The sequence below is a fragment of the Procambarus clarkii genome, chromosome 53, assembly GCF_040958095.1.
Source record: "Procambarus clarkii isolate CNS0578487 chromosome 53, FALCON_Pclarkii_2.0, whole genome shotgun sequence".
Taxonomy (NCBI): Eukaryota; Metazoa; Arthropoda; class Malacostraca; order Decapoda; family Cambaridae; genus Procambarus; species Procambarus clarkii.
The window spans coordinates 22,439,118-22,463,488 of record NC_091202.1 but is presented as its reverse complement, the minus strand read 5'-3'; the positions used below and the strand labels follow the sequence as shown (position 1 = coordinate 22,463,488).

The window sequence follows — 24,371 nt, the reverse complement described above, 5'->3', positions numbered from 1 at the left end:
CATGAGCCTGTGAACCCACGTATCTCGGGACCATCTCTAAGAGTTCATTAGGGATGTGGAAGACCCACTCTCCCAGCAACACCACACTCTCATACTTCCTCTGCCTACACCCATATGCAGGCACCAACATGCCGATACCCGCACCAACATGCCGATACCCACACCCACATGCCTTTACCCACACCTGCATGACAATACCCCAGTCATATATCAATACCCACACCTTCATACAAAGACCCAACCCTACTCCAGACATCCACACGCCGATGCAAACATCGACACCCAAAACTTCTCATATTCAAGAGTGCGACACAAATTTTCCCGAACAAATTGTCTATATTTTCCCTTAGACTTTTAGGATGTCTTGCCACTTATCCGAACATAACTAGTTATTCATTCAGTCTTGGTTGTAAGGTATCCGGAAAGCATGTAGTCATATCTCTGTCTGCCTCTCTCCTCTCTCTTCTCTCTCTGTCTCTCTCCTCTTTCTCTCTGCGTGCATGAATGTAGGTGTGTGTGTGTGTGTGTATGTACATGTGTGTCGTACCTAACAGCCAGAACTGCACTACTTGGCTTAGTAACAAAGGCCCAATTTGCCTAACAAGCAGAATGATTCATTATTTTCAAATATTTCTTTCCAATTGGGTTCTTTCCTAACAATATTAAATTAATATATTACAGTATATTAGGAACATATATTGCTGACTTAGTTGTGTTAGGTTAGGTTTTATCAAATTTGTATGTTAGTTTTGATTCAAATTAAAATCAGATCAAATCATATGTAATGTAATGGAAAGCTGTATCATTCCATAAGAAAATTGTTAGAAAAATATAATATTTCAGTTAAATTTGATTTGTTTGGCAACTTGACCTATTAGGTACAACATACATATATACATAAGGTCTAAACGACTGAACATCTTGTGAGACCGGCTGTGGTAATACAAAGCCTCAGGAACACCCTAAGCCTCCAAAGTGTGACACACCCGACTCGGCACCGAGGTCACACTGTGACACACCCGACTCGGCACCGAGGTCACACTGTGACAACTGACTTGGCACCGAGGTCACAGCGCGACACACCTGACTCGGCACCGAGGTCACAGTGATACACCTGACTCGGCACCAAGTCAGTGTGACACACCTGACTCGGCACTGAGGTCACACTGTGACACACCTGACTTGGCACCGAGGTCACACTGACACACCTGACTCGGCACCGAGTCAGTGTAACACACCCGACTCGACACCGAGTCAGTGTGAAACAATAAAATTTGAAAGAGTATGCTAATATGAACAAGCCTATAAACACGAATACAAAAAGGCAACTCTATGCTATGATTACTGTGAGGTTTCAGTCCTTGCCTTCCTTAAAAGAGTGTATTGACCAACCATAAACAATGCGGTCAAACCCAGCTGTAAAGAGATTACAGCGTGCTCCCAGTGCGTCCTCACCCCAAGCCACACTGCACACCATGCGCCGGTGACACTGAAAAAAATTCATATACACTACGTTAATGATTGCAAAAACCAGAGGTATAACTAATTAGCAAATTATGGTAAATATTAGGAAAATTTAAATATTGTACATTACTGCACTGCATATGGACCCGGTCGGCCGAGCGGACAGCACACTGAACTTGTGGTCACGGGTTTGATCCCAGGTGCCGGCGAGAAACAATGGGTAAAAGTTTCTTTCACTCTATGCCCCTACTACCTAGCAGTAAAAATAGGTACCTGGGTGTTAGTCAGCTGTCACAGGCTGCTTCCTGGGGGTGGAGGCCTGGTCGAGGACCGGGCTGCGAGGACACTAAAAAGCCCCGAAATCATCTCAAGATAACCTCAAGATATGAGTGGGATAAATGGGTGTGTGTGTGTAATTACCTAGTGTAGTTACAGGATGAGAGCTACGCTCGTGGTTTCCCATCTTCTCAGCACTCTGTCATATAACGCTTTGAAACTACTGACGATTTTAGCCTCCACCACCTTCTCACCTAACTTGTTCCAATCTTCTACCACTGTTTGCAAAAGTGAATTTTCTTATATTCCTTTGACAGCTTTGTTTACTTAGTTTAAATCTATGACCTCTTGTTCTTGAAGTTCCAGGTCTCAGGAACTCTTCCCTATCAATTTTATCAATTCTTGTTACTATTTAGTACAGTGATCATATAGCCTCTTTTTTTTTCTATCTTCTAGTTTTGGCATATTTAATGCCTCTAACCTCTCCTTATAGCTCTTGTCCTTCAGTTCTGGGAGCCATTTAGTTGCATGTCTTTGCATCTTTTCCAGTTTGTTGATGTGCTTCTTAAGACATGGGCACCATATCTTGAGGTTATCTCGAGATGATTTCAGGGCTTGGCATCCCCGCAGCTCAGTCCTTGACCAGGCTTCCTTTTTGTTACACACCCCCAGGAAGCAGACTGTAGCAGCTGTCTAACTCCCAGGTACCTATTTTTTTACTGCTAGGTAACAGGGGTATCAGGGTGAAAGAAAGTCTGCCCATTTGTTTCTGCCTCTGATGGGGACCGAACCCGGAACCTCAGGTCTACAAATCCCGAGCGCTGTCCACTCGGCCGTCAGGGTCTATGTTCTATTCCACATGGCATTTATTCACATTAAATTCCATTTGCCAAGTGGTGCTCCACACAGTTTTATTGACTCAAGGGTTTGGTGCGACACTTTGGGAGCTAGCCAGGCGGCTAGCAACAGGGAGTCACCGAGAGGTCCTACAATTTTTACTCAGCAGATTTATCTTGCCCATCCTCAAATATACGGCATGTATTTACTGTAATTATAAATATCCTCTCCATTACTTTTAAAAGCATACAGTATTGTCTGGCACTTTATGGTTTGCATCTATGCAGATCAAATGCACTTTCTCTTACACAATTATTACGCAGAACTTAGTACTTTGCTACACAATAAAGGCTTTAAAAATAAGTCCAATTAAAATGAAAATACTTCTACGTCTGCAAGGAGCTATTCTTACCTTTATTCTACGGCATAAACAGTTTGCTCTTACCTGTCTGTTACTCCGTGGTAATCTAGCGAGGCGATTTCCTGTCAAGTCATAAAGACGTACATGACGGTTGTCATGAGGAATGGCAATGACATTGATGGGCGAGACAGCTAAACGATTTACTGGCGAATCAAGCCGAATCGTTGCTAATGGTGAACGCATATTCTTCACGTCCCATACCTGAGGAAGGCATAGTTAAAACTGTCATGGTCTGGACTAGGGTTGTGAACAGGAGTGTGTTAGAGTCAGTTCAAAGGAAACTTTAAACAAATCCTACTAATACTGTGATAATGAACACAGTTACAAGATAAATGCTATTTTTATCATTGACCAGTTTTTCATTTTCATGGAGCAAGGAGGCATCAGCCTGAAGGAAAAATTATAAGTTTACATTACTGAAACATATTTATGAATTAAAAAAACAAAAGCACTAATCCAATCATTAAACAGTACAGTACAGTACTATTAATACCAGACAGCATCACACACGCACACACTTGCTCTTACTCTGACTTGATGTGCACATCATAGAGGTACTGTATATCTAGGCCAAGTTATCTAGGGATATGATCAGTGGTGTAAAGAGTACAGAGCATGCAATGATTACAATGTGTGGCATTGAGTAAAGGGTGCTAAACGAGCTCCAGGAGAATACCGAGTACTGGGAGTATTATACAAATTGTTAAATCGTTATATGGAGTACATAATAACAATACAGTGTATGTATGAAAAAATCAGGAACCATGAGGAGGATTCGAACCTATGCTCTGGGTACTCCCAAGCACATGCCTTAGACCTCTCCACCATGACATGGTAAAAGCAATGCAGCCTGGGATTTAACTGAATCCTCTAGGAGTCCTGAGGATTCAAATGAAGCCAAGTCAAGATTTTCATGCATTGCCCCTCCTCCTCGTTCTCAGAGTTCACCTCCGATGTTTCTCTTCAAATGCATAAAGAAATCACATTAACATGATGTATCAATGAGAAAATCAGTGTCTCCCTTGCACCAGAATTATCCAATATGGATGCTTGAAAACCTCTGTTGCACTGGTGTGAGATGTCATCTGTGCCCTGATGATGCATGAGCCTGTCCATGGAACCAATATAACCTTGCCTGAAGAAATAATCAAGTGTCCAAGCCGAGAGCAAAAAAAACAGCTTTGAAAGTAACGAAACACCAATTTCTTGGTAAGCGTCGGTGGCTTCCTGAAGCTACACTGCTGATCTAGTGCGAAACTACTAGGTACCATCAGTTACGGAGTTCTTGTAGGTCTACCGGGGACCACGAGCCAAAATCTGGCCTCTGCTAATGAGGCTCAGAGAGCAGTGGCACTATGATAAAATTATCAGTGAATTTTAATCATGTCTGCCACCTCCAGGGAAGCACCCATACCACTGTTGGTTATAAACAATTTTAACACCTCAAAATTGTTAAAAGAACTCCCCTAAATGCCTGGTCCATGGTCCCAGTTGGTAATGTGTTGCCTTGGAGTGTATCTACTGGCCTATTTCCCTGTTCTTGGCTTTTTCCATAAGAAGTATCTTTGCACTGGTTTCTTCACCTGATTTTGCAGTTGTATGTACAAATGCAAGACTAGACATCATTAACACTTGACTTTAGCCCAGCTCAGTACCTTCCACTTGGACAACATCTTACGACTCTCAACAAGAAGTAGCTAGCTTCCTCTTGGGTATAGTGCTAGTTTAAGCCTTTGCTAACACATTCCCAGTGTTTGGAGTAGACATACTTGAAGGATGTTGCTTAAATTAAGTTATAAACATTAGTCATGGCTGAGAATAAACAGCTAATGGATACACCAAATAAACAATAATAGGTTACCCTTCCTTCCTTAGGGAGCCACCTCAATTATGCACACCTGCCCAATGACCAACAGTTTGCCCAACCTCGTCTCCTCCCTCGCAACTAAAAACATCCAACGATGTCAATACTTTTGTTGTCCACAATATTGTGGAGACGTGTTACTAAAAACTTGTAGTAATGAATACTGTAAGTCTGTAGTTATTTATGTTAAGGAAACCACATGAATGAGTGTTGTGACTAATTCTAGTCTTGGACTAGAGACTAAAGTTTTTACAAGCGTGGAACGAAGTGTGTTCATGTACAATGATGAATGGACAATTGCTAGCCTGCGAGTACACGGTACAAGACTGGTTAACAAGGAATATTTAGACTAAAACGCCTTGAAGTAATGAGCATAAAATATAAGCAGTGAATACTCTACTATTTCTGAGAAGCAATTAATTACAAATACATGACACAGCTACTAACCTTTACACTACGATCATCAGAGCCAGACACTACCTTGTCTTCTCTTGTAAAGCAAACAGATGTTACACTTCTGTAAAGAAAATTAAGCAATAAGACTGTATATACTGTACTCACATGTTCATTGAACTGTTCAAGTTCACTTTGTGAAGTTGAATAATATAAGCATAATACTTTTGAAAGTTAATTCTGCTCAGCACTCCACCAAACATTAACAAAAATTATATAATGATAAAACATATGTTACAAAACATTATAAATTTGATTATAAATCAAATACAGAAATAAATACAAATTCAGCAATGAATGTAATGAAACGCCATTTTCGGGTGAGCCCCCGAGGCTCCCTGGAGTATCGGGCTAATATGCAATCTTTAGACATGGGGCAATAGTCAATGGAGTTCTGCCTACCGGGGACCACTGGCCGTGGAAAACCACTCTGTGGTAGGGGGGAGTTAACCTTATCTGCCATTGATGGGGTTAGGCACCTAGAAATTCTAGGTAGGCATAACAAAACAGACCCCACATGGTTAGAAAAATACAACCGAAAGCCAAAAAGAGAGGTAGAACTCCTTCAATTCCTAAGGAACCAAGCAAACATCACCCCATGCAGTCGTGTCGCTCTTCCACGAAGCTTTTTCCCCCCCTTGGGAGGGGGAAGGGGGAGCCCCGGACCCACCACGCCAGCTACTCAACCCCAGTTCAGAGGCTAAGCATCAAAGGGAAAACAAAACTGCCGACCGGGAGGGAGGGTGCCAGGGAGCCTCCAGGGCTCCCTGGCACCCTCCCTCCCGGCATTTCATCACACCCTCCCAAAATGGCGTTTCATCACACTTAACGCTGGTTTTCTGTGGGGAGCCCTGTCAGCTCCCTGGAGCTACATAACCAAAGATAAGTAAAAGAGGGACTTGCCTGGGAGGTGGCCGCCAAATGTACCTCAACTTGAAGGTGAGAATATCAGCCCAAGACACATTGTCAAAGACGGCAGCCAAAGCAGCAAACTTCCGAATGTCATGGGCACGAGGACAGACCGCAGGCTGGCTAGACTTAATAACCCTGCGGACGACCTGCGAGACCCGAACCCTGGAACAGGGAACGAGGGAAACCAGCCAACCCAAAGCACATCCCCAGCCACAGAAGCCGATGCGCACAGCTAACGGCAAAGAGCAGCAACCAGACAACACATGATGCTCCCCCAGCTTGACCAACCAAGCAACAATGACCCAAGGACCCCTCTGGAAGGCAGCCATCTCATTCTTCACCAGAAAAGGAGGAGAAGGCTGCAAATAAACAAACCGACTACTGTACCAGGACCGAAGGAGCAGAAACCACTGCGCCGGAGGAGAGCATGCAGCTCATCAACCTGACCCCCAGAGGCCAATGCCAACAGTAAGAGCCTTAGAAAAGCAATCCTGAACCGAGGGGGCCACCGCAAATTAAGGAGAAGAGAGAAGAGTGCACCCTGTCCAATGACCAGGACGGCTCAGGCGGCGCATGAGCAGGCAGGTGGTGAAACAAAGCACAAGAAATCTCACAGAACAGGGCAGTAAAGACATCCACCCCGAATGCAAGTAAGAGCGGCTCTGCCAGCGGCCCCCATTACGAGGCGATAGTACTAGGCATTAAGTGACAGTTCTGAAAAAAGCCAAGAAAGGACAAAACAACTATCAGAACTAGAAGACAATATATGAAGAGAGAGAAAATGGCGGAAAGAACTTCTGGAAACTTCATGCTGCCGCCAAGACGAAGCTCTCAGATGGGACACCATCAACAAAGCCACCTGATCACCATACAAATGGAGATAAACCTGCGTCAAAAAGACCAGACACGATGAGTGAAAGAGAAGACCGAACCAGCCAAGTACTGGACCAGTACGATCCACTGGAAGAGGCGGAGCCGCAGAAAACGCCCTGGGTTCGGATACTGAGCACGCAGTGCCTGAAACTAAGGTTGGGACGACCACCAGGGGGCCAAGAGGACAACTCTCCCGTGGTAAGACTCCAGCTGAGCCAGAACCCAAAGCAGGATCTGGGAGAAGAGGTACAGGTAACCCCACCTCGACCAGTCCTGCCAAGGCATCCACCGCGAGTGCTTCGGGGTCGGGGAAGGGCACCACATATATTGGGAAACGCCATGACCAAGCCGATGCAAAGAGGTCTACCTCCTGTAGCCTGTACATCCGGCAAAGCCAACTGAATGAGTCGGCGTCGACCATCCATTCCGTGTACAGGGAAATGAACCCGCTTGATACCTGCTCCAACAGAACAGACAGAGGCCGTCCACCAGGTTGTTGGACACTCCCTGGATATGAACCGCACAGAGAGCCAAACCCCAAGAAACCAGCAGACGAGCCACTCAAAGCAACCCAAAGAGGCAAAGACTGAAGAGAACCCCTGAGGTTCAAGCAATGAACCACCAGAGAACAGTTCGAATGGAGCGTAACGGTCGAGCCCCAAGCGGACCTAACCCTCTGAAGCTTATCTTGAGGTTATCTTGAGATGATTTCGGGGCTTTTAGTGTTCCCGCAGCCCGGTCCTCGACCAGGCCTCCACCCCCAGGAAGCAGCCCGTGACAGCTGACTAACACCCAGGTACCTATTTTACTGCTAGGTAACAGGGGCATAGGGTGAAAGAAAATCTGCCCATTGTTTCTCGCCGGCGCCTGGGATCAAACCCAGGACCACAGGATCACAAGGCCAGCGTGCTGTCCGCTCGGCCGACCGGCTCCCAAGACAATATCCAGATCTCCGCGAACTCCCGCACAGTGCTGTGAGCCCTACAGAAGGATGGAACCCACCACCCATGGTGGGTCTGATGAGCATTGGTCACAAAGTCGCAGCCGAGAGACAATGTGTCTGTGAACACATCGCGAGAGGGCTTGGGTAGGCGCCAAGGCTCCAACAGAAGCCAGACCTGAGACAGAGTGGTCATCCAAAATGAGGGTCAAAGAATCCAGCAGTTCAGATAAGTCCAGAATGAACTACAGATTTACACAGTCCAGTTTCAGCACTGGAAACAGGCTGGAAACCCACCCGAGGAATGAGGTCGTTTTGACCATGCCAAAGCGCACCCACTCTGAAATGACCTGATGAATTGCAGGGGAAGAAGCCTGCCCTACCAGCCCCAAACTCCCCCGAAGGAGAAGGAGCCGCTAAACGCCACCAGTGGTTGGATGACAACCCGAAACACCCACGAATCGTGGGCCCAAGCATGAGCAAACAGAGCGAGCCTTCCCCCATCAATGGGGTGAACTGCGAAAGGGCCAGCGTCCCTAACGAGAAGCCGACTGACGAACAGAGCAATCATCGTGCCGACCAGACACGATGATGCTCCTTCCGGCTCCGAAGGAAGCGATAGCTCAGAAACTGGCACCAATGGCCCACCCAGACCAGTGGAACCCTGGCATGACCCTTCCGAGAACGGCCACCCCCGAGAATCAACAATTCTGACATAGGATGACAACTAGACGAAGCCACCTGCAGAAACTCTCCTCAACAGCAGAGACAGCAGCCTCCTCAAACAGCAACGGACACAACGCCAACAAAAACCTAAGAGCCAGGGCCCAAGCGGATTCCAAAGAGCGAGCACAGCCTGTCGACACGAGAGACGAGAAGCAAAGAACAGACACTGTTTCCTTCAGGATAGGCGCAAGCAACTTCAACAGCACGACCGATGCCCGAGACGGCAAGGCCAGCACACCCGACGAAGGGCCAGCACTCAACACCTCCACATCCTCCTCAACCCAGGTCAAAGATCGCTTGAGAAGGGAAAAGAAGCGCAGGACCAAAGCCAAATGCCCACGGGCACGTAAATCCTCAGCAACAAAGGATCCTGAAAGGGTAGGAACCTGCATGTGCAGCTGCATAAGGCCAACATCCCAAGAAAGCACAGGGGCAAACAAGCACGCATTAAGTTGCTAAAACTCACCCCCCAGGTAAACCTGCAGAATGGTAGAGATGTCTCGCAACTCAAGAGAACGGGTCCGACAGAACCCATGCCATGCCTCTAACAAAAAGAATGGGCAATCTGCCAGCCAGGAAGACTTCACAACCTCCAAATGCACCAGGAAGAGCAGGGATGCCATAGGCACAATCGGAGAACACTGTATAAACATCAGAGGTCCACAGTTGTTCAATATCCTCCCAGCGAGTATAAGAAATAAGGCCGGAACAACCGTGTTATCGTCAAGAGAAAACTAGATCATTTTCTCCAAGGAGTGCCGGACCAACCAGGCCGTGGTGGATATGTAGACCTGCGGGCCGCTCCAAGCAACAGCCTAGTGGACAAAGCTCTCACAAGTCAAGCCTGGCCTTGGGCGAGGCTTGGGGAGTAGAAGAACTTCCAGATCCCCCATCAAGCAGGTATTAAGAAGGTAAGCACCCAATACGGGGCAAGAAGAATTGAACTCAAATAAGGATGGAGGTAGAATCCGGGTCTCGTAGGAGGTATGCAGCAAGAACCTCTCGTACCTCCTTAGGAGAGATTTGAAAGGCAGAAAACCTGCGAAAGGAAGGAGCCGAGAAACCGAAGAGAACCCGGAACCAAACCTGGGTTAGAGCTGACCGCAAATCATACTCATACAGGGAAGGGGGGTAAGAAAACTCCTCTCCCACTGCAACAACTAGCCTCGTGAAGAGGGCGCCAACACCCAAGCGAGGTCAAAGGAGGCGCAAGGCCCCCAGGTCAACGCCTTCCCAGCCCCAGGATCCCTCAAGTTGGGACCCAGGGCAGAGCCGGCCTCCATACCCTCTACTCCTGAAGAAAAGGCAGAGTCCAGGGAAAATACTGAAAAGAAGGGGCCCGGCTGGTGGGACCCAGAAGCCTCAGAAGGAGGAACCTGCTTGAATGCCTCCGTCCCCAACCCAAACAGGGTAGCTCCCAAAGCTGCCCGAGTCTCATTGCCAACTAAACTCTGCCATGACCCCGAAACACTCTCACATTTGAGAGCCGGAAGCAGGAGAAAGTGCAGGATGAACAACAGGGAAAGGACCAGGGAGTACAGAATGAACCAAAGTTGAAGCAACTAATGTCCCCAGGTCCAGGTTTCTATACCCAAAGAGGGGCAGCCGCAAGGAATCTGGGGCTAGATTCACGAAGAAGTTACGCAAACACTTACAAACCTGTCCATCTTTTCTCAATCTTTAGCAGCTTTGTTTACAATTATTAAACAATTAATGGGCTCCGAAGCACCAGGAGGCTGTTTATAACAATAACAGTTGAGTGGGAAGTTTTCATGCTTGTAAACTGTTTAATAAATGTAACCAAAGCCATCGAAGATTGAGGAAAGATGTACACGTTCGTAAGTACTTGCGTAACTGCTTCGTGAATCTGGCCCCTGGGAGGGAAACCAACCTAGTGCATTGCAGTAACGTAAACCTATCATGCAATGCGGATGCTGCCTGTACCCTAACAGTAATGTCATCAGAATAATACTGGAGAACAAGTAGAGAACACTACTCGCAGATCAAAAGTGTCGTTGGCCCAACAGGCAGAATGACAGGGGCAAAAGAGGTGACTGTCACCCTGAGACAAAGGCAAAAAGAGCCAAAGCTCAACCCCCAAAAGCACAACTAGGCGAGTACACAACAACCTTTAAACCAGCACGAGGTGGGCTGGAACTCTGAGGACACATCCATAGGTCCACCGAGCCCCGATAGAGATTTCCAGGGCCCATAGGCTGACTGCTACGTGAAGCCCAGGCAAGGTGTTGCTAACCGGTTAAGCCCTAAAGCTAACAAGGGTGGGGTGGGATGGGGGGGGGGGAGATCAAAACACTGTAACCCTGTGACGTGTACAATCATGGAGGCCTAGCGGAGGACCACCAACATATAACTGGAGCTATAGCCACACCAGGCAAGTAGAAAACAAAAATAAAAGAAAAACCCCACAAAAGTACAACGTCCCCAGAGGAAACAGAAACTGGCCGCCGCGTAGGTAGGCAGGCTGCACAACACCTTGACACCCCAACCAGCATGATACCAATTCCTACTCGAGGCCAAACAAGGGCCACGAAACTGCAGCTCGCCCCAAGGGCGGGGAAAGTGCAAAAAAATCACCTTTGAATATAATGAAACGCTATTTTCTGGGCGAGACCTGGAGGCTCCCTGGAGCTATCTGGGCCGATATGAATGTACAGTGGTACCTCGGAATGCGATTGTCCCTGTATGCGAGGTTTTCGGAAGGCGAGCAGTATTTACTCCAAAAATTTGTCTCAGAAGGCGAGGGTTACTTCGGGAAGCGAGTTTGTTGATACGCGTACAGGCCGACCTAGCGCGTGGTGGTTCGGCGATCGTCGCCCCTCTGCCCCGCCGCCCCTCAGTTTACCATTGTCTCGCGCTCAGTGACTACCCCCACATCAATTCTTCTCGCGGATTTTCAGTGTTTTGTTGGATTTTTGGCGATTTGTCTATACAATTTGTTATTATATATCTCACCATGGGTCCCAAGAAAGCCAGTGGTAAGGATAAAGGCCAGAAAGCTCATGTGAGGATGACAATAGAGGAGAAACAAGAGATCATTCGGAAGCATGAGAACGGTACACGTGTTGTTGAACTTTGTAGGCAGTACAACAAAGCCACATCAACAATATGCACTATACTTAAGAAGAAAAATAAGATTATGGGTGCTAAAGTGGCAAAAGGAGTAAGAACATTAATGGCACAAAGACCACAAATACTTGAAGAAGTGGAAAAGTTGTTATTAATTTGGATACACGACGAGGAGTTGAGGGGTGATAGTGTTTCGGAGGCCATTATTTGTGAGAAAGCCAGGGTGCTGCATGAAGACCTTCTAAAGAATACCCCTGCAACGAGTGATGCAGATAAGAAAGAGTTTAAGGCAAGCAGGGGCTGGTTTGAAAAATTTATAAAGAGAAGTGGTATCCATAGTGTTACAAGGCATGGGGTTATGTGATGTGATTATGGAAGGAGACTCCCCTTCCAAACAGTAACTCCTCTCCTCCTCCCCCCTCCTCACCATCTTCCATACGCCTACAGCACTCGACAGCAAGGTAAGTAATAACTGGAACACAGTTTTGTAGGTTTATTTAGATGAATTAGGTAAATTAGGTATAAAAATTTAGTTTGATGTGGGGTTTTTGGGGTAGTCAGGAACGGATTAATTCATTTCCCTTTATTTCTTATGGGGAAATTAACTTCGGAATGCGAGTTTTCGGAAGGCGAGGCGTCTCCAGGAACGGATTAAACTCTTATTCTGAGGTATGCCTGTATTAGACCCTGGTATCAGTCAAGCGAATGGAGTTCTTAGGCCTACCAGAGACCACGAACTAAAACCTGGCTCCCTCAGAGAGGCACGAGGAGCAATGGCCTATAGAACCCCCCCCCCCCCCCCCCGGTGTGGTTGGAAGCATTCTAAGTCTGCCATCGACTGGGTCAGGCACCCAGAAAGGTAAGCACCCTAAAACAAACCCCTATTCTGGTTAAGAAATTGCTACTGAAAGCTGAACTAGTGGACAGAACTCCCCAAATGAAAACGAGCTCCATAGTAGCTCCCCCCTCCCCCAGAAACCCCTATGGAATTGGTTCCCGAACGCACCGGGGTGGAGAACCCTAACACACAAGGGTAGTAATGAACTCATAGGGCGCCTAGGAAAGGAGACCTCTAAGCACATGCAGTCCCGGTACTCTTGAGGACACCCGGCCACCACGCACGACACTGCATTTGACACCACGAAGGCAAACACTGCTTGGAAAGCAAGGCCAGAGAAGATGTCCACCCTGGTTCGCATAAGCTGACGAACTGGAGTGACTGGGTCTCCAGCACGGTGGGTCCGGCTCTCTCTCTTCCCCTCCTAAGGATGGGGGGGGGGGGCTGTGCGGACAAGTGATGCAGCAGTGGAGTGTGATGTTTGCTTGTTTCTTTGAGATTGGAGGGAGTTCTACCTCTCTGTTCGGCTTTCGGTTAAATTTTTCTTACCATGTGGGGTTTGTTTGGTTATGCCTACCTTTCTGGGTGCCTAACCCCCCAGTCAATGGCAGATAAGGTTAACTCCCAACCACAGTTTTTTTTTTCAGGGCCATTGCTCCCTGCACCTCTCACAGGGAGGTGCAGGGAGCAATGGCCCTGAAAAACATGGCCCCCTCTGAGGGGGCCATGTTCTGGCTAGTGGTCCCCGGTAGACAGAACTTCATAGACTAATGCCTCGGTCTAATGACTCGCATATTAGCCCGATAGCTCCATGGAGTCGAAGGGGCTCCGCACAGAAATACACCTGGAGGAACTGGATGTAGCAAAAGCAGTAGGACTAGACCAGATGTCACTGTAATTACTGAAGGAAGCTGCAGGAATCCTGTGTTACCCATTAACTAGTGTAATATTGAACATAATAAAGACAGGACAGCTACCAGAAATCTGGAAAAAGGCAAACGAGTTCCAATATTCAAGAAAAAGGACAGACATGAAGCACTAAACTATTGACCAGTGTCATTAACATGCATTCCATGAGAGATATCGTCATCAGAAAAAAATTGTAGAATATTTGGAAAGGATAAATTTTATAACAAAGACAACACAGCTTCAGAGGGAAAATCTTTTTAAAAAACAAGTGATCTGTACGACAGGGTATAAAAAAAAAAAGTAAAAGTAAAAGTAAAAGTTAGGATGGGTAGACTGCATCTTTCTAGACTGCCAAAAAGCTTTTGATACAGTTCTTTACAAAAGACTAATACGTAAGATGAAAAGACATGTGGGGATACCAGGAAAGGCAGTGGACTAGGTACAGGAGTATTTGTTGAACAGGAAAGAAAGGGTCATAGTGGGACAAGATATGTCAGGCTGGAGGTGTGTGGAAAGTGATGTTCCACAGGGCTCTGTCCTAGGACTATACCTACTAGAGGGAGTGAGCTCGTAGATATCGATGTTTGTAGATGACGTAATATTAATGAGGAGAGCAAGAACTGAAGAGAAGTGTTGGATGCTACAAGAAGACCTTCACAATTTTCAGAAGTGGGCAGACTTAATCCAAATAAGTATAAAGTAATGAAGATGAGTAGATAAGATACCCATATTTAACTATTCCATAAGACAAAGGCAATTACAAAAAACAATAAAAGAGAGATCCAGAGAGTAAACAAAATCCAAACATTAGCACCAGAAGCTCAAGTAAACAGGATAAACTCGGAAGCATATGGGAAGCTACCAAACATAAAACATCGTTTAAGAATCTAAACAAGGAGACTTTTAAGTCCATGTGCACACACTATACGAAACCATAACTTTAATATGCAGTACCAGCATGGAACCCACACCTTACGAAGCATAAACAAACTTGAAAAAATTCAGAGGATTCAAATTTGATTAGTACCATAACTGAAAGTCCTCAGCTATGAGGACAGGTTGAGAGAACTCAACCTCACAACCTTAGAGAAGATAAGAAACGGGGGATATGATCTTTATAAACAAAATTCTGAGGGGAATAGACAAAATTGTAAAAGGAAACCTATTTTAAATTAAGAGGTAGGACAAGACTATGGAAGCTGGACACACAATTGAGTCAGAGATTTAAGGAAGTTCTTGTTACCTTATCTTGTCAAGGGTGGTCAGTAAGTAGAATGCATTGAAGGAAGACGTTGTTGAAGCCAATTCCATTCACAACATTAAGAAAAAACACAATGAAAATGTAAGTGTTGAGAGGTAATCACTACATCAGGTATAAACATCTAGGAGGCAGGGTATAAGGAGCTGGATCTTACTTCCCTGTAGTAACCGATAGGCAAGCACTGGTGGTTAAGAACTGTTATCTTAAACAGTTTGGCCTTTGCCGAGTTGCATCTGTTGGCATTTAGCATCAATACTTCTTATGTGCTGTTTCGCAAGTTGTCTCGTGTGGGTCTCATATGTTTCTCAAGGCTCTGCTCTTATTGGCCCTTGCTTCTGGTTGTCGAGTGGGAAAGTGTAATGTTCTTGAAGGCATTTTGTTTTTTGGGTCCTGGTGGGCAGCAGCTTTGTTTACAGTCTTCTCCTTATTTGGTAAAGATTGAAGTGCCTGGTGCCTAGAGGGGTTCTTTGGTTGTTAATGCTTAGTTTGTCCAGGCATGGATGCATCATTTGCCGCTTGCATGTTCCAAGGCTCATTTATCTTTGGTTATCTGCAGTCTAGTCAGTCTGCAGTCTGCCCTCAGGCCCATGACGTTCACAAGTTTGTGGCTTTGACAGCAGTCTTTTGCAACTTGTTGTGGGTTGATATTTGGGTTTGTGGGTTTTGTAGGTATAACAGCTTACCTGGTCTCTGTTCCTAGACCCCATCAGGCTTGTAATGACCCGAGTCAAGTTTCCTGTCCTAGCTTCTTGTCTTTGAGAGTTTAGTCTCTGCTTATGTTCTCTCTGGTATGTCCTATTTTTCCCTATACTCTGTGGTTAGTTGGTTGTGGTTAGTCCCTCCAGAAAACCACCATTAAATGTAATGAAAAAGTACTTTCTGGTTGCATCTCAGTGGCTCCCTGGTGGTTTCCTTCCCTTCCAGGTTTGTCAATGAGCAATTTATCAGCTCCAGAGTGGACTCTGCTAACATGGGAAGTCAAAGCTCCTGATGGGGCTGCCACCTGGCAGTGGCTAACTGTAACTAGTGGGTTTAGCCAAACTGCTGGGGGGAGAGTTTGCAAAGTTGTTTGCTACTTCATTTCTCTCTGTAAAATAGCTGCCTGTTTTGCTTCACTTACTTTCTGAATATTTACTTGGTGAGGATGATCATAACCTGCTCCCTGTGCCTCTGTCAGGGGTGCCAGGTTCTGGCCCTGGCCTCTGGCAGGCAATACGGACTCATAGGGATGATGTGACTTGTGTTTGTAGAGCTACCTCAGCGAGCTAGCTATAGGGAACCTCCAAGGCCCCCACCAGAAAGAGACATTGCATTACATTCAACACTGGTTTTTTAAGTTTCTTTAATGTTAATCTCATGTCCCATCCTGCCTCCTACTACCGAGATTTCTTTAGTGTTCCTGTAATGCTAACCACGTGTCCATGCCCCACTCCCTCCGCCTCCTACCACTGAGGCATTCACTTCAACTTCACCTATACTGCCAAATTCGTTATCTGTTCTACATTTTCTCCAACAAACAAGAGGCCAGATATGCACCACATTTACCAAATGGGAGATGAAGTCCTCCACAAAATGGGCAGAAAAGATCTAGTTGATATCACACTGAACCTATCTCAAGAAGCCCACATCAAAAGAATATTATCAGCTGTGCATGCGAGGCTGGCTAACATCAGAACTGCCTTCAGAAACTTATGTAAGAAATCATTTACAACCTTGTATACCACATGTGCAAGATCATTCCTGGAGTATGAGGCTCCAGCATGGAGTCCATACATGTCATGCACAAGACAAAGCTGGAGAGTGTTCAAAGGTATGTCACAAGACTAGTCCCAGAACCAAGAGGTATGAGTTACGAGCTTTGTGAACCACACCTTATGTTGCTGGAAGACAGGGAGACATGATCACCACATACAAAATTTTCAAGGGAATTGACAGGGTAGATAAGGGCATTATTTAACACGGGTGGTACTCACACAAGGAGAGACAGGTAGAAACCAAGTACCCAAATGAGCCACAGAGACATTATAAAGAACTTTTTCAGTGTCAGAGTAGCTTATAAATGGAATGTATTGGAAAACAATGTAGTGGAGGCTGACCCATACACAGTTTAAATGTAGATATGATGAAGCTCAAGCTCAAGGACTTGAACACCAGTTAACCGAGAGTCAAGAGGCAAGACCAAAATTGATCGATAGTCGAGAGGTGGGACCAAAGAGCCGAAGCTCCACAAGCACAACTAGTTGGGGACACTAGTTGCAGACCCCCTCAAATATAGACCTGTATCATTGACAAGTGTCTTAATCAAAATATTGGAAAAATAATTAAAACAAAATGGTAGAACACCTGGAGACAAACAATATAATATCAGATCGTCAGTATGGTTTTCGACCTGAAAGCTCCTATGTAACAAACTTACTCAGTTTCTATGATTGAGCCACAGAGATTTTACATGAAAGGGATGGTTGGGTTGACTGCATCTATCTGGACCTAAAAAAGGCTTCCGACAGAGTTCCACATAAAAAGTTGTTTTGGAAACTGGAACACATTGGAGGGGTGACAAGTATGCTGCTATGATGGATGAAAAATTTTCTGACTGATAGAAAAATGAGGACAGTAATAAGAGGAAGTGTATTGGACTGGAGAAATTGTCACAAGCAAAGTACCACAGGGTTCAGTTCTTGCACCGGTACTGTTCATTGTCCACATAAACGATCTACCAGATGGAATACAGAATTATATGAACATATTTGCTGATGATGCTAAGATAATAGAAGATAAGTAACTTAGACGATTGCCATACACTTCAAGAAGACCTGGACAAAATAAGTATATGGAGCACCACTTGGCAAATGGAATTTAATGTAAACAAATGCCATATTATGGAATGTGGAATAGGAGAACATTGACTCTACACAATCTATAAATTATGAGAGATTTTTAAAGAAGTCCAATAAAGAAACAGATCTAGGCGTGGTTCTAGATAGAAAACTATCACCTGAGGATCACATTAAGAACATTCTGCAAGGAGCCTATGCTACACTTTCTAACTTCAGAATTGCTTTTAAATACATGGATGGCGCAATACTAAAGAAACTGTTCATGACTTTTGTTAGACCAAAGCTGGAATATGCAGCAGTTGTATGGTGCCCATATCTAAAGAAGCACATCAACAAACTGGAAAAGGTGCAAAGACATGCCACTAAGAGGCTCTCAGAACTGAAGGATAAGAGTTACAAGAAGTTAGAGGCATTAAATATGCCAAAACTAGAAGACAGAAGAAAAAGAGGTGATATGATCACTACATACAAAATAGTAACAGGAATTGATAAAATTAATAGGGAAGATTTCCAGAGACCTGGAACTTCAAGAACAAGAGATCACAGATTTAAACTAACTAAACACAAATGCAGAAGAAATATAAGAAAATTCACTTTCGCAAACTGAGTGGTAGACGGTTGGAACAAGTTAGGCGAGAAGGTGGTGGAGGCCAAGACCGTCAGTAGTTTCAAAGTGTTATATGACAGAGTGCTGGGAAGACAGGACACCACGAGCGTAGCTCTCATCCTGTAACTACACTTAGGTAATTACACTATATTTTCATGACAGTGAAAATATAGTTTCTATATTTTCTATATTATATAGAAAATATATAATGTAAAATTTACATTTTTCTTTCTTTTTTCTTTTGTCAATCTGTCTGCCCCATTTCTTTCACTTTTGAGTTACCACACATATTAACAGAGACAAACATCACCATCCACACTCGTGTCTTAGTACTGGATGGTGTCAGTGGCTTCATTAATTTACTGTAATGATAAAACTAATAACTGGAAATTCTTCAACAAATGCTTCAAGTGATCCTTCAAACCCGTTGAGGTTTCTTAGGCAAGATTTTACACTACAGGTACAGTACAAGATTTGACACCTTTAAAGTTAGACTGTAGCCAGGAGAAGGAAGGCATCTAGAAGTACCATACCAGATATCTGACATCTTAATGCTGGTTGCAAAATTCTCTGAAAGGTTTTGTGCATGCGATTTATTTTATGTAGATTAAAACTGGGACAAACACAAGAAAAGAGTAAAGAAATTAAGAAATATAGGTAGGAAAGCAAGGGAAGGAATACATACTCTGTGTGACCCTGGAAGACTGATACAGAGTGTATTGGCTCCCGGAAGTCCCACAATCGAAAAGTTGTGTCTTTACTAGCAGTCACTACAAGGCGTTGAGTTGGGTGTGAGCAGCAGTGAGTCAATTCTTGGTCGTGACCTAAAGAAGAATTTTTTTTAGTCAATTTTTGAAGTCTCATGAAGAACTTTAGGAGAGAATCTATTCAAAGGCATTGAAAGCTATGCAAATTATTTTTTATTTTCATCAGTAGAAGCATTTAGTTTAAATAATATATTACTAATAAAAATCTTTTATAAATAACCAGAATCACTTTTGAGCAGCTCAAAATAATTTGGTGCCACTTTAAGGTGGTATCTACCTGACCATTTACAGTCTACCTCAACCTAACCTAACTTAACCTGCAGTACATTACAGAGAAGAATTCCCAGAACCTTGATGGGGTTCTGCCACCAGGGATGTGACCATAGTCACATTTGTCAAAAGCTTTTGCAAAGTCTGTGTATATTACATCACCCCAGTAAATCCTCATCGGCCAGGATACGAACCCCAGGCCAAAGTGCTCGCAAAACGTCAGGCAAGTGTGTTACCACTTTGCCATGGGGATTTGGATCATTGATCTTTAATATATTCAGGGGTTCACTGAAAACAGTCACACTGTAGCCTCAGTATTTCACCCATTTTTTTGTTGTCATCTGTGAAAGTTCCATCACCATTGTGCAAGGACCCAGTGCTGGATGTACCGGTAGTTTCTCTTCAAGATTTTGCATAGTAGTAGTAGTATTTTGGATTCCTCTCTCTTTCACTTATGGCTTTTTGCTCTTTTTCTTGCAGCTTGAGCTTAATCGTTTCTATTTCTCTGCATAACCTTCCTTGTCTTTGTTGGGATAGAGTAGAGCATTTGAGATATTCTGCAATTTGTTTTCTTCACCTATAGAGGGAATGCCGTTCTCGTTCCAGTTTGCATTTTTTCCTCCTTTTCCTTAGCGGTATGTGATTTCTACAAATTTCTTGTGCTACTTGGGGAGCCGGTCGGCCGAGCGGACAGCACGCTGGACTTGTGATCCTGTGGTCCCGGGTTCGATCCTGGGCGCCAGAGAGAAACAATGGGCAGTTTCTTTCTCCCTATGCCCCTGTTACCTAGCAGTAAAATAGGTACCTGGGTGTTAGTCAGCTGTCACGGGCTGCTTCCTGGGGGTGGAGGCCTGGTCGAGGACCGGGCCGCGGGGACACTAAAAAGCCTCGAAATCATCTCAAGATAACCTCAAGATACTGTGCCTATTTCTCAAAGCAGTGGTTTAAGTTTGCATTATCTAGCTGTTCTTCACAGCATAATTCTGCAAGGTCTTGGTTTATTCATTCCTAGTTGATCAGCTTATTATTGAAAATGAATTTACCAAATTCTCCTCCTCTTGGAATTGAGACTATCTGCACAGGTCTATGTTCAGGAGGCTCTCTACAGAGTATGTACCAGTATTTTGAGAACTGGTTGATACCTGGTTGATACCTGGTTGATGGGGTTCTGGGAGTTCTTCTACTCCCCAAGCCCGGCCCGAGGCCAGGCTCGACTTGTGAGAGTTTGGTCCACCAGGCTGTTGCTTGGAGCGGCCCGCAGGCCCACATACCCACCACAGCCCGGTTGGTCCGGCACTCCTTGGAGGAGTGTATATGTAACTGTCATGTATTCTCTCGGGTACCCCTGGTAGACAACCCATTCTAGGTGGTCAACAATCATTTATGCACACAGTTGCAAAACAATTTATGTCATTTGTACCAAGTGTCATTTTATTCTAGGAAACTTATAAATAAATACTAGTATGATTATGTAAATGATAAATTTCATAGGAAGCTTTTTTGGGTACAATAAAGCCATACCATTGAGCAAATTTTCAAAAAAATTGTATGGCTGGGATTAATTTGAGAGATTGATGGGGGGTTGTGGCCAAGAGCTGGGACTGCTTAGCTTATGTAATGCTGATTTTAATTGGAAATTTTATGTGACACAAATTTTTTAATATTAGCTATATGACCTGATTGTCCATATGGTATGCCCAAAACAGTTATAAAATTAATGATTTGGGGCTTGACAAATAAAATTTGGATGCACAAACCCTAAGTGTACAAAACAGGTCAAGCCCACCCTCCAAATGTGTGTTTTCTCATTGCTACAATATCATTTATGATCACCCCCATGAAAAAAAATAGATTGCATACTCCTTTTCTCATTACATTATCAAGTTAGCCTATAGTAGCCTATTTTATTTTATTTTCCAGAGTATTGTGTCAATAAGACATTATTTTGTAGTACAGTACATTCATTATATAATGATTTTGGTGCACTAAATCCATTGCTGTACAATATATATACAGCATCATTTTTACCTTCTGTGAAAATAAATTTTTCACAGAAAAACTTAACTAGATGGGTTTCACATAAGGTGTCTGTCAACACATTCTAGCGTAAAACCGAGAATCAACTGTATAAGCAAAGCCGGTCCCTTCTCATTAGGAGCACATATATGTACCAAAAGATAAATCAATTATACTACATTTGTCAAAAACACAAACTTTGCTCACCAATCAACTGAGAAAGGAGTTCACCAGTGTGTGTATCATAGAGGTTGGCTGTTCTATCCCAGGATGCAGTAATGGCTTGGTCTCCACCTGGCAGCCAGTCTGCTGCAATCACTACACTTGTGTGTCCTGTCAGCTCCCTCAGTGGAGTCCGCAGTGTGGCTGCTCCTCCTCCATCACCACGACCACCCATTAAACCCCCATCCTCCTCATCCTCGTGATCGCTCCCATCCACTTCATCCTCCGAAGAATGCACCCGCTGCGCAATGGGTGCGTGTTAATTTTCAGTCAAGTATTAAACTTATAATGAAAACTTGAAATGAACAAGAAATAAGAAATGTGTTAAATAACTAAAATTGTGTCCTTAAGATATGGATGCCTCTCCTTGTTGGTGGTAAAGTATTTGCCTGCAGAACTCTTAGTCGAGCCAGATCTTCAAATCAATCCTACAAAACTGTCCACACTTATTTCACTCAGTTGAGTCTCTCAAGTTAAGGAATGAACTTTTAATATGTAAGAAGATTAGGGTGCATTATCGCACGAGGGAGAAAACCTGAATATGGTCCATTTTTTCTTATTTCCATTTTCTTTCTCAATTAAGCCAATGAAGGAGAATATACCACAGCCAAATTTTCAATTGAGTAGTAATTTATTTACAGGTCGTGCATCCATGATCCATAAATAAAACTACATTGCTAAATTAGATACTGGATTGGTTTCCGTGTACCAATTATTTTCAAGGAAAGTAACTAATAAAATTCATGTTCTTTAACACTAAATCTTTAAAACATTGCAGCATATAAAAACAGTGTGTGATATATTCATAAAACACTTTTCAAATAATTTGATTTGGTTGTGTGTGTTATGTGAACACACACAAAAAAAAAGCACTGAATGTAATGAAACTCCATTTTCTGGGCGATTCCCAGAGGCTCCCAGGAGCTATTAACACACATGGGGGTGTTGAGAGAGAGAGAGAGAGAGAGAGAGAGAGAGAGAGAGAGAGAGAGAGAGAGAGAACATATTCTGAACTGATATGCATACATTAGACCGTGGCAACAGTCAATTCGATTGGAGTTCTTAGCCTATGGGGACCACGAGCCAGAACCTGGCCCCTCCCCCCCCCCACCACCTCAGAGAGGCACGAGGAGCAATGGCCCTATAGAAACACCCCATGTAGTTGGAAGCATTCTATGTCTGTCATCTACCGAGTAAGGCACTCAGAAAGGTAGGCATCCCAAAACGACTACAGCTGGTTAAAAATTGGTACTGAAAGCCGAACTAGCAAGCATAACTCCCCAAACCAAAAAACAAGCAAACAAGCAAGCATGACGTCACCATCACCGCCGCGCCACTGTCTGCACAACTTCCCCCTTACCCAAAATCCAATTACCACGTAACGTGGTGGTTGGACATATATATGTGTCCAACCCACGCATGAAACAATCAAGGGACCCCATCTAAGAACATAAGAATAAAGGAAACTGCAGGAGGCCTGTTGGCCCATACGAGGAAGCTCCTATTTATAACAACCCAATCCCACTCATGTATATATGAGTGGGATTGGGAGGTTATAAATAGCTGCTGCCTCATATGAGTCAATAGGCCTTCTGCAGTTACCTTTATTCTTATGTTCTTAATCATCTCTAAGATAATCTCCCTGGGAGGAGGCAGGGGGAGCCCTAGAACCCCCCATGCTGGCTATCCAACCCCAGTTCAGAGGCTGAATGTTAAAAACCCGAAAACCGTCGACCAGAGGGAAGGATGGAGGGTTGCCAGGAGGCCTCCGGACCTTACCCAGAAAATGGCATTTCACTACATTCAATGCTGGTTTTCTGTGGAGAGCCCCTACGGCCCCCCGGAGCTACCTAACCATAGATAAGAAAAAAAAGAGGGACTTACCCGGGAGGCGGCTGCCACTCGCTCCTCAACTCGAAGTTGAGACAACTGGCTGCAACCTGCGACCCAAGACTACACACACCCAAGTTGGGGCAGGAACATTAACACGGTACCGTGCGGCCAGGACCCTGTTCGACCACCAAAAATCCCGTGCCCGAATGTATGCCCAGGACATGTTACCCAAACCAGCAGCCAAAGCCTCGAACTTACGAACGTCATGGGCACGGGGACAGACCACAGGCTGGTTGAACAGAATAACCCAGTGGACGACCTGGGAGATCTGCACCCTGGAACAGGGAAGAAGGGAAACTAGATCCACCCAAAGTGCATCCCCAGCCACCGAGGCCATGGCACTCGAGTAACAGCAAAGAGCTGCAACCAGACACAAGACATGATGCACTCCTGGCCGAACCAACCAAACATCAACAACCCAAGTACCCCTCCAGAAAGCAGCAGTCTCATTCTTCGCCGGAAATGAAGGAGACGGCTACAAATGAACAAACCTACCACCAAGACAAAGAGCAGAAACCCGTGCGCCGGAGGAGAGCATGAAGCTCCCTGACCCGACCCCCAGAGGCTAATGTAAACAATAAAAAGAGCCTAAGAATACAATCCTGGACCGATGAGGCCACCACAAACCAAGGAGGGGGGGAGGAGAAAAGAGAGCACCTGATACAATGACCAAAATGGCTCAGGTGGCGCTTGAGCAAGCCAGAGGTGAAAACGCACGAAAAAGCTTGCAGAACGGAGCAGAAGTGACATCCACCCCGAACGCCAGCTGATGTGGCTTCACCAGCGCCGCACATTATGCTGCGACAATATTCAGCATAAGATGACGGCCCTGAAACTGCCAAGAGAGAACAAAACAACCCGATCAGAAATCGAAGACAACCTATGAAGAGACAAAATG

The 24,371-nt window shown here is 44.8% G+C and overlaps 1 protein-coding gene across 4 annotated transcripts in view; it reads right to left on the bottom strand.

The window, feature by feature from the left end:
- Window positions 1-472: 472 nt before the first annotated feature.
- The window catches only part of LOC123767079 (WD repeat-containing protein 37), a 36,275-nt gene continuing 12,376 nt past the window's right edge, over window positions 473-24,371 (bottom strand). For 2 of the 4 annotated variants that reach the window (XM_069304787.1, XM_045756564.2), the window contains exons 7-11: window positions 21,566-21,821; window positions 18,991-19,129; window positions 5,310-5,379; window positions 3,023-3,199; window positions 473-1,489 (exon numbers count right to left, since the gene is read on the bottom strand). In XM_069304787.1, coding sequence (XP_069160888.1) covers window positions 1,355-1,489; window positions 3,023-3,199; window positions 5,310-5,379; window positions 18,991-19,129; window positions 21,566-21,821 — 777 coding nt within the window. In that variant the 3' untranslated portion in view covers window positions 473-1,354. The remainder of the gene's footprint in view (window positions 1,490-3,022; window positions 3,200-5,309; window positions 5,380-18,990; window positions 19,130-21,565; window positions 21,822-24,371) is intronic. The other 2 variants (XR_011222774.1, XR_011222775.1) reach the window with 2 other exon arrangements.